Genomic DNA, 10,850 nt, shown 5'->3' on the forward strand with positions numbered 1-10,850 from the left:
TTTTTTCGAGATATGCATCTTTAAAGTTGGCGACGCACCTTCTTTGGCGAGGTGAGGGGAGGGAGACGCAGAGAAGCGAGAGTGCTCTCGTCGTCTGCGTCTCTCCCAGGGGTATTTTGGGGTGTTTACCCCAGTTTTTTGTAGTTTCAAAAGCTAAAAAATAGTTTGAAAGAGAGTTTTGACCGTTTTCTGATCTTATCTATCCCATTTTCCAGAATTAAACTTTTTTCTGATAAGATAATCGGTAATTTCATTGCAAAACTTACTATCTAATCATTCTTTTTTTGAAAACTGGCAATTCTGCAAAATTCTCTTTTTTCAACTTTTTCTAGAATTTTCTCTTCTTTCCCACAGGTTCTTTGATTTTTTGGCGCTTTTTGTCTCTCGAAGGCAACAAGTTATTTACAAGTAGCACTTTTCCGTTTGGCATGGGAAAATGAGCTTGTGGACCCGTGAGAACCTTCTAGACACCTGAAAATGTCTCAAGCAAAAAGAAAAAAGGAATTGGCACCTGAGGGGGTCGAACCCGCGGGAGCTCTAGATTCAAAAGCGGGAGCGTTAGCCGTTCGGCCACGCGCGCACAATGAGGAAGAAGTGGTGGATGGCGTATAAGAAGGAGCGCGGAACGTGGAGCGGAGGGGTGCGGGAGGAGGCGAGTAGGTGGAATTTAAGAAAATTTTTTAAAAAATGAAATCCGATTTTTTTTAATTTTGGTCCTGAAATTGCGTTTTAAAAGCGTTCCCCCCCCCCATTTTTTCGTTTCCCGATTTTGTTTATTTGAGAGAAAATGACCGCGAAAATTGAAGTGTTGGGTGACTGGCGTCCTTGAGAAAACATCTGTTCATTTCATTTTTCCTCATTTTTCAAATATATTGTGATGAGCAATGGTTCTTTAGGATTACTGTAAATTTTGCAGTTCGAATTCAATGAACCCATTTTTTATTTTGATCTCTCTGGGGAAATTGAGAAAAAATCGGGAAATGTGTCCCCCGAGTTTGCACTTTTGGGGTTTTTTTCTCTGTCTCTTTTTCTCTCTATATATTTTTTTCCATATATTTTCTCTGCAAAATAGAGACATTGGTGTACTTTTTCCTCCTTTTTTCAACGCTATAGAGAGATGGAAAAAGTGCAGGCAAACTAATCCCCGCCACCGCTTTTTTCTCCGAAAAAAGAAGAGTATTGTTACAAAATCAGAACGTCATCATATTCGAAACATCCAAATTGCAGAGATCAAAATAGGAAAAAGAAAAAAAAACGGAGTTAGAGCTAGTGGGGACTGAACCCCTGGCCTTCAAAATGATCATGAGCGCGTTAGCCGCTACACCACACAGGCGACAGGAGGGAAGGGAGTGGAAGGCGTATAGGAGAGGGCGCCTTTCCGCGAGTCCACGAGGGAGGAGGAAGGGAAAAATGAAAAATTGAATTTTTCCGAAAAATCAAAATTTTCAATTTTTTCAAAAAACCCGCTCAAAGCCAATCTATTAAATTAATCCAAGAATGTAATATATACGTCCCCTCTTCTAGAGACAGTAATCCATCATATTGGCGTTTTTCAGGTAGTGTCATCTCTCTCTCTTTTTGGCCTTGAATCGTCTTCTCCTGTGTCGCTTTGTTATCTTTTCGGTACTGTCATATTCTTCTTCTTCTTCTCATTTTTATTCTTTGCCTTCGTCTTCTTCTTCTTCTTCTGTCCATCCCCCTACGATCTCCATTTTTGTCTTTTGCCTTTCAAGTTTTTTTTTTATTTCATTTGATTCTGCCGAAGGTTTTAGGGTTTTTACCTCTAGATTTTATCTCTATTTTTCCTTTTCTTTTCCCTTTGAACTTATTTTTACCGATAAAATTGAAAATATTTGGCAAAATTCCAAATTTTCCATCAAATCAATTTCAAATTTCCCACTCCCCGCGCTTTCCGCGCGTCGCTCCCCTCCCCCTTCTTATACGCATTGCCGCGCCGTGCCTCTTATGTGCGCGTGTGGCCGACTGGCTAGCGCGCCTGCTTTTGATGCGGAAGGTCGTTGGTTCGAGTCCCGGCAGGTGTAAAACTTTGTTTTCTTCTTTTTTCTTCTTTTTCTTCTGGCTCCAGGTGCTTTTCAAAGAGTCAATAAGCCAATTTGATGATGACTAAGAGCCTCCAAACAGAAAAAGTGAAAAAAGAAAACAAAATTATGGACTTTCTCTTCTAAAATGTTCTACATCACAAATCTAATAATGCTAATCCCCGCGCTTTCACTTTTTAAAAGATCAAAGAATCCATATACATTTGTTTGATCACCTATTCTTCTTTTTCATATTGAATGGATGGGATTTTCAGATTTTCAGATTCTGTTGTTCCATTCAATTAGATTCTTCGTGAATAATGCCTTTCATTCCGATAATAATGTCATCTCGGCTCGGAAAACTTTGTTTATCTCCAAAGAACTTCTTTCACACTTTTCACTTCCATTAATCCCGAAGAGAAGGGTCAAAATCCCCATAGGAAGTGGTTAAATTAAATGGATGAGGGATATTTGGAAGAAGACGTCAAGGAAAACGAATTTCATTAGATTAAATGACGAAAAACGTTTGCTGGACCCTTGTAAAAAGAAGCAAAAAGTGTTTGGCGCCAGTGGGTGTCGAACCTGGGACCTCTAGAATCAAAAGCGGGCACGCTAGCCAGTCGGCCACGCACGGACAATGAAGAGGAACTGGTGGGAGGCGTATAAGAAAGGGCGCGGAACGGGGAGCGGAGGGGATCGGGGAGGCGGGAATTTGAAATTTGAAAATGTTGTAAAATCTAACATTTTGATTTCTGTGATTTCTGAGTCATTTTTGATTTTACTATTTTTCTATTTTTGTATGTATTTTTGTCCCTAAATTCATTTTAAAAGTGTAGATTCAACCCGTCTGGCGCCCAGCCAAAAATTCCGTTCTCTCTCTGTTCTAAAGAACTGTTTTAGAGGAGGCGCGAACTGTTTGCCGAGTGATTAGAGAGACAGAAAGAGAGAAAAGAGAGATCATAGAAACAAAGAAAAAGGGCCACGGGGTGTTAGGCGAAGAAGAAGAAGAAATGATAGCCCCAGCGGCTACTACTGTCTGTAGCCGAATTTTCTTGATTTTTTCTCTTGAAAACTGTATAAAACCAGCTTAGAAACCTATTCTGGTCCCTTTAACATCATTAGAAAAGAAGCAAAAAGAGAAATTGCGCCGGTGGAAGTCGAATCCGGGACCTTCAGCTTCAAAACCGAGCGCGCTAGCCGGTAGGCCACACGCGCATGCATACGGGGAGGAGCGGAGGGCGCACAAGAGAGCGCGGGAAACAAGGCGCGGAGAGGGTGCGGTGGTGACGCGAGGAGTTGCTAGATTTTGGAATTTTGGCATAGTGCCAAAAAACAAAAATGGCTTAAAACTATAGTTTTGAGCTTGTTTGTGAGCCGGAAGTCCTCTCAAATCGTTTAAGACTCTAAAAATGCACCAAAAATCAACTATTTTTGTTTTTATCTAGCTTTTTTTTCTGGCCAAATGCCAGAATTTCCTTTCTCTCCCATTAATTATATGGTAAATATACCTAATATGTTAAAATTCAAAGATTAGAAAGCTCAAAAATTCGAAAACGACTCAAAAATCAACATTTTTCCTCTCAAATCGAGGGAAAATTTTGAAAAAAAATTTCAAAAAAAATTAAAAATCTGCCAATTGTTTGAATTTTTCTCTAGTTTTGAACTGTCAAAAGCTACATTATTGACAAATTTTCAATACCTAACCACCCTAATTTTCTTGTCTTTATCAAAAATTCCCCACCGTCAATTTTCGCCGTCCGCGTTATCAGTTTGGTGGGGGCAACACTGTGTGTGTATAACAAAACCGTCGCCTACCCGATCGAAACTTTTTTTTTCTTCTATTTTGTTGATTTTTTCGGTTTCCCCATCTTTTTCAACATAGAATAGCAAAAAAGTCGAGAAAAATCGGTTCATTCTGCGTATATTCCCATTTTTTGAACCCCTTTCTGAAATTTAGGTATATCTCAAAAACGGTTAGAGTTAGAATTAAAATATTCACTGTGAAAATGTTTAAAATAACATTTTACACATTTTTGTAGTTTACAACATTTTGATAGCTACTGTAGTTTTTGAGATATGCACCTTTAAAGTTGGCGCTCCTTCTCGCACGAGAAGAAGGGACACTCTAGCTGTCTGCGTCTTTATCTCAAAAACCATTGTAGCTATTAAAAACTATAAACTACAAAAATGAAGCTTATAAAATTTTCTACATTTTGATGTTAAAGTCATTTTATTAGCTTTTTTAGAACTTGAGATATGGAAGTTTGAAAAATATTCCTTTTACCTCCAAAAAATGCTTTTAATCTCTAAAACTAAATTAGCTAGCTAAATTTTATTATTTACAAAATGTAAAGCATGAAATTTCACACAAATTTGCAATTTACAAAGTTTACCTAGCTACCGTAATTTTTGAGATAAGCGCCTTTAAAGTCGACACGCTCTTTGCCGCGCGCAGAGCGGCGAGACACTCTAGCTGTCTGCGTCTCTATCTCAAAAACCGTAGCAGCTATCAAAAAGCTTCAAACTACAAAAATAAAGCTTATAAAATTTCCTACAGTTCGGTTAAAAAATCATTGCTCTAGCTTTTTTAGAACTTAAGATATAAACATTTTTAAAACTTCAATTTGTAAAAGAATGAATACAGTTTGTAGTTGTTTTGTTTTCTTCTTCTCGCCCATTCTTCGATTGAAATTCAGACTCCGCCCCTTTTGATCATTGATCCTCTATAATAATGAGGGGGTACTGTCCCTATTTTATGTCATTGAGACTGACCAAGACGATTTTTTGAATTATATGTTAGTTTTTTTTAATGACGTCATTTTAATTTTTTTGAATTCTTTAGAACTTCGAAAAACTTTTTTTGTTTGAAAAATGGATTACTGTACTTTTTCAAAATTTCGCAATTTTGTCTAATATTAGATCATGGCCCATAGATTTAGAAAAAATCGAAAAACAAATTTTTGCATTTTTTTTTTTTGAAATTTCAAATTCTCATATTCTGAATTCTAGAAAACCTAAAATTTCAAATTTTACACCAAAATGTAGGACATTTTATAAGCTCTATTTTTGTAGTTTGTAGCTTTTCAATAGCTGTCATGGCTCTTGAGATAGAGACGCAGACAGCTAGCGTTCCTCGCTTCCGTTTTCGGACAAAGAGGGCATCGCCAATTTTGAAAGCGCATATCTCAAAAACCGTGAAGGTTATCAAAAAGCTGTAAACTACAAAAGCACGGAAAATTTTATGCTGAGCAATTTTGTTGTTGACGGTTTTTCAATAGCTCTGAAGGTTTTTGAGATATCTCAATTTTTAAAATGCATTTTTTTTTGAAAAAAATGTTTTTTTTCGAAATTTCAAACTCTCATATCTCAAATTCCAGAAAACCTACAAATTTAGATTTTACACCGAAATGTAAAAAATTTCATAAGCTCTATTTTTGTAGTTTGTAGTTTTTTATTAGCTGTCGTGGTTCTCGAGATAGAGACGCAGACAGCTAGCGTGTCTCGCTTCTATGCGGCGCTTTTCCATTTTCGGGAAAAGAGGGCGCCGCCAACTTTAAAAGCGCATATCTCCAAAACTACGGTAGCTAACCCTATTTTGTAAATTACAAAAATGTGCCAAATTTTATGCTGAGCAATTCACATGTTACCGCATTTTTATAGCTATTTTGTTTTTAAGATATATCAAGTTTTAGAAATGGTATTTTTTGGAAAAAAAAAATTATCTAAAGTTTCAAGTTTTCATAACTCAAGTTCTACAAAGCCACAGTATTTACACTAAAATGTAGGAAATTTTATAATCTTCATTTTTGTAATTAAAATTTTTCTGATAGAATTTTTGGTTTTTGAGATAGAGACGCAGACAGCTAGAGTGTCTCGCTTCTCTGCGGCGCTCTTCCGATTTCGGGCAAAGAGGGCGCCGCCAACTTTAAAGGCGCATATCTCCAAAACTACGGTAGCTAACCCTATTTTGTAAATTACAAAAATGTGCCAAATTTTATGTTGAGCAATTTCCAAGTTACCACATTTTGATAGCAATTTTGGTTTTTTAGATATGACTATTTTTTTTGGCAAAGTGCCAAAACCGGCGTCTCTCGAAAATCAATACTCTTTCTCTTTTTAACTCCTGTATCTTGATCAGACGCCCATCCAATTTTTTTCCCGGGACACAGGAGGTGTGGCCGTCGAGGTGGCGAGAGAGGTGAAAAAGACAAAAAGACGGGGCCGACCGATCGACCTCTTGATATGTCACATTGTCTGCTCTCTGTTTTCTCTGCCCACTCTCTTAAAAATCAATACTCTCTCGTCGTCGCCCATCGCCTCTCGATCAGTTTGCCCCTTGGCGCCCCTATATTTCTTTCTTCCTCTCTCTCGGTTTTTTTTCACTTTTTTTACTTCTTTTTCTTCCATTTTTCTCCATTTTCTCAAAAATTCTAATTGCCAATCGAATGTCCTTTTAGATCCCATTTCAAGCTACATACAAATCTCAAAAAAAAAAACTCTAAAATCTGAATAAGCTGAGCAATCATGATTCGAGGACTAAACTCGCCGGGTGGCCTCGGACTAAACAGTCCGAGGGGCCAACCGGGTGGTCCACCGCCACCACCGCCCACCAGTCAGGCTCCACAACAAGTGTTCTATGATGATGAGCCGTATCAGGCTAACGCTACACGGTTCCCGTTTGGTGGGAATGCCGCGAAAATTGTAAGGTTTTAAAGAGGCAAAATTTTGGAATAATTCAGTGAAAATAATGCTGAAATCGGTCCATTTTGAAGGTTTTTAAAGCTAAAAAACTTGAAATAAGCTTAAAATTCGTTCCGCTCAAAGTAGCTTCGTTAAAAGCTGAAAATGATCGTTATTGACTATTTAAAATTGATGTTTGATGTTTTTATTGAATTTCGCACTAGATTTCCTTCAAAATAAGCCAAAAAACCTAGATATTGAAGAATTTTTAAAGGTTTTTAGGGTCAAAAATACTTGAAATGTGCTCAAAATTGCCTCAAAGTAGTTTGAAGCCAAAATTGACTAATTTATTGTTTCTATAGCTTATTTTTTACGTTACAGCAAGATTTAACACTGAAAATTCTAAAAAATGAGCCAAAAAACTGAAAAATTTGATTATTTTGAAGGTTTTTAAGGTCGAAAAACTTTAAATGTGCATTAAATTGGCTCGAAGTAGTTTGAAGCCATAATTAACTGTTTCTCCTTTGTATAACTTATTTTTGACGTTTTTATCAAATTTTGCACTATAAATCCTTTAAAATGAACCTAAAAACTCAAAAAATGGTTAGTTTTGAAGGTTTTTATAATAAAAAACTCTATATCAGCTTAAAATAGTCTCAAGTTTCATTTAGAGCAGAAATTGAACTTTTAAAACCTCCTAAGGTTTATTTTTAACGTTTCTCTCTCTCTCTCTCTCTCTTTCTCTGCTCTCCCTTCAAATGCATTAGCTAGAGCGCCAGACGACAAGACACCTCTCGCTTCTCTGCGCCCTCTCCGCTCCCCCCACTCTCTCCACTCACCGACTTTAAAGGCGCATAACTCGCTTCAGACTCAACCAATCTTTTTTGATTTTTAATTATTTTGTAGGAAATTTCAAGAGCTTCTGAATAATATATAACACTATACAAGTATTCTTACAAAAAATTAGAAAATTTCAATTTTTCAAAAATATCCCCAAAAAAGGTTCAAATCATCATAACTCCTTTCAAAACTGACCGTTTTTGGTCAATTTTTTTGTGTTCATGAACTCTGAAAACGTAGAAAATGTCCATAATAAAAATTGCCTTTGTTTCGTCCCTCTTCGCGTTTTATCACACTCATTGATTGACCGATCGTCGGTCACAAGGGGGTATCATCAAGACACAGACACCTTTTCTTTTTTTTTCGCAAAAAAAAATTATTGAGAAAAAAAAATAATAAGAAAACAGCTGTTGTCTCATTTTCATGTTTGGCGGGAATTTGAAATTTTTGAAAATATTTTTAAAAATAAAAAAAAAAGTTTACTGGCTCCGCCCACTTTTTTTGATGCTGTTCTTTGAAGCGTTATCACTTTTATGCTTCAATTTTGAATTAATAATCTTATTAAGTGGTTACTGTAGCTTATTTTTGGACTTTGTAGTTTGTAGTTTGTAGTTTGTAGTTTCTAGAATTCAAAAAAGTGAATTTTTGAGTTTAAATCTCTTCAAGTTTCTTCAAATTTTCTCAAATTTTCTGGGACAACTGGCATCTGGGGATCTCAGACTTTAAGGTCATTAATCAAATGGGACCATTTGCCCAGTGGGTGATTAGAGGAGAGATAAGAAGGGGGCAGTGATAACAAGGATTGGTAGGCAGGAGAAGAGATAGGGATCTTCTGGAGAGAGATTAGATAATAAAGGGATACTATTTGGCAGTGTGCCAGAGTTTTCTGGATTTTCTGAAATATAGAATTTTAAATTGTTCTTCACAAATCTTTAAACTGCCAAAAAATTGGTAGAAAATTGAGAGAATAGTGGGGTTTCTATGATTTATAAAGAGCATTTTTCAAATGGTCCAAACAAATTGAAAATTACATTTTCTGAAAATTTGATTAAAATATTCTGAAAGCTCATTAAATTTCCTACAAAACTGTGAAAACAATGATGAAAATGGTTGAAACTGAAAAAAGTTATGTGCCTTTGAAATTTTTTTTTTATTTCAAAAAATATTTTTCCAAATGAATTTTCAGACATTCTTTTTTTTTGAAAACTCATTTTTTCAATTTTAAATGTCAAATTATTTTGAACCTCTCAAAATTTCCTACAAAACTAACTATTTTTCATTTTTAAAGCTCAATTTTGAACCGAGTTATGCGCCTTTAAACATCTGCGCTATCGAACTTGAAATATGCCCCCCTTAATCACAACATATCTCAAAAACCGCAAAAGCTGGCAAAAATTTGCTAACTGCAAAATTGCTCAGCATAAAATTTCACACACTTTTGTAGTTTACAACTTTTTGATAGCTACAGTAGTTTTTGAGATATGCGCCTTTAAAGTTGGCGGGCGCCCCTTGCGAGAGGAAGAGACGCAGAGAAGCTAGCCTGTCTCGTTTCTCTGCGTCTCTTCTTCTATTCTGACCACTGCATAATTTGTGGTCAGACCAGAAGCACCAGTTGGATAGAGAAGTCTCGAAAAACAACTAGTTTTGGCACAATGCCAATAAAATTCTCTTTTCCGTTGGTCTTCTTTTTCTCTTGTCTCTGCGTCTCTCTCCCTCTAACACTATTTCTCTCTCGCTTTCGGTTTTTGGCTGAAAAGAACCGCCAAATAGTAGTAAACAATAGTTTTGTGTTCATTTTTGCTCATTTTTCAGTGTATGTCTGTCCCACATGAGCTCAATGAGCAACTTTTTTTGGGACATGTTTTGGGGCTTTTTTGGACTTTGAAATGAATTTTTGAGCTCTAAGATCAAGTCTAAGGGTATTTTAAGTTGAAAATTCGAATTCTACGCTTATTTTTGGTCTAGAAACTGCCTGAAAAGTAGATCTGAATGATTTGAGGGCTTTTCAGAGGTATTTGAAAATTCATGGAATTTTTTGATCCCGAAAATCTTGATTCCAAACATTTTGGGCCAAAATTTCCAACCAAAAAGTTTCTACAGTAATTTTTAGCGGGAAATTCAAATTTGTCACTCCCCAACCTCTGATTTCTCAAATTTCCGCGATTTCCAGATGGAGCAACGTCGAGAGACGGGCAACCTCATTCCACACTCACAACGAACGATGGGCTCGGCCACGCCGTTTGGCTCCGCCCCCACACAGAGCTATTTTGGCTCGTCGGGACAGATGAGCAGCCCTAGGAAGATGCAACAGACACATCAGATGCTTTTCGGAAATATTCAACCGGTTAGTTTTTAAAAAATTTTGAGATTTTAGAAATAAAAATTTTTTTGAAATTTTTTAACAAATTCAATCTAACAGAATATGGGTTTCAAAGTGTTAAAAGTGACTGAAACGTCTCAAAAACAAGGAAAAATGACTAAAAAACATTTTAAAAATTTCGTGCCGCCGGGTGGGGTCGAACCTGCGACCCTCTTTTCCAAAATCGAAAATTCCCAAATTCCCCGAAATAGGGCAATATGGAGCTCAAAATTTTGCATTTTGAGCGTAAAATCCGAATTTCCTAGTTAAAAAGGCTAGAAATTAGGTTTTACCGTACTTTTGGAGAATTTTAAAATTTGAAAAAAATTTCAAAAATTTTTTTTTCGATTTTTTTGCCCTTTTTGCCAATTCCAGCCACAAAAACGATTTTTAGACTTTGATTTTTGTAGTTTGTGCCCATCCCATAGAGTACTGTACTTTTCTTCCTTGTTTTCATGCACTTTACAAAGCGAGATGTTCCATTTTTCATTGTCTCTGCGTCTCTTCGTCTTCAACACTCTTTTTTGAATTTTTTGGGTTGCGATCCTCACGTAGGCACCATCGGGTGGTCTCGTCTGGGTTTCAGATGTCACGTGGCTGGCGTTCGCCATCTGTCTCGTTTCTCTAACCGTCTCTTGTTGTGACACTCTCTCACCGGTCCTCTGACGTGTCTTTTTTAGAGGGATAATGGACGCTGCGAGAGACGCAGACACAGATGTTTTCGAAATTTAGTTAGAGCACCACTTGGCGGTGAACTTTCGAAGCAATTAAGAATGTGTAGACGAGACAGAGGGATTGAGAAGTGTTTTGTACTTTTTTTTGGAGAACGCATTTTTTAGGATACTGTAGTCCTTTTAAAATGATTTGAGGGATTTTCGGGCTGCAAAACAGGCCAAATCTGAGCTCAAACGGACTATTTTGAACGGAGATAA

The 10,850-nt window shown here is 36.7% G+C and overlaps 1 protein-coding gene across 1 annotated transcript; it reads left to right on the forward strand.

Annotated features, from left to right (window-relative positions):
* Window positions 1-6,563: 6,563 nt before the first annotated feature.
* CBG21496 lies at window positions 6,564-9,857 on the forward strand (the record flags this gene model as incomplete). Its single annotated transcript, XM_045243091.1, has 2 exons — window positions 6,564-6,720; window positions 9,730-9,857. 2 exons carry the CDS (start codon window positions 6,564-6,566, stop codon window positions 9,855-9,857), a joined length of 285 nt encoding a protein of 94 aa, XP_045097321.1.
* Window positions 9,858-10,850: the final 993 nt, after the last annotated feature.

Source organism: Caenorhabditis briggsae, assembly GCF_000004555.2.
Source record: "Caenorhabditis briggsae complete genome, chrII, whole genome shotgun sequence".
In the NCBI taxonomy this organism is placed as follows: domain Eukaryota; kingdom Metazoa; phylum Nematoda; class Chromadorea; order Rhabditida; family Rhabditidae; genus Caenorhabditis; species Caenorhabditis briggsae.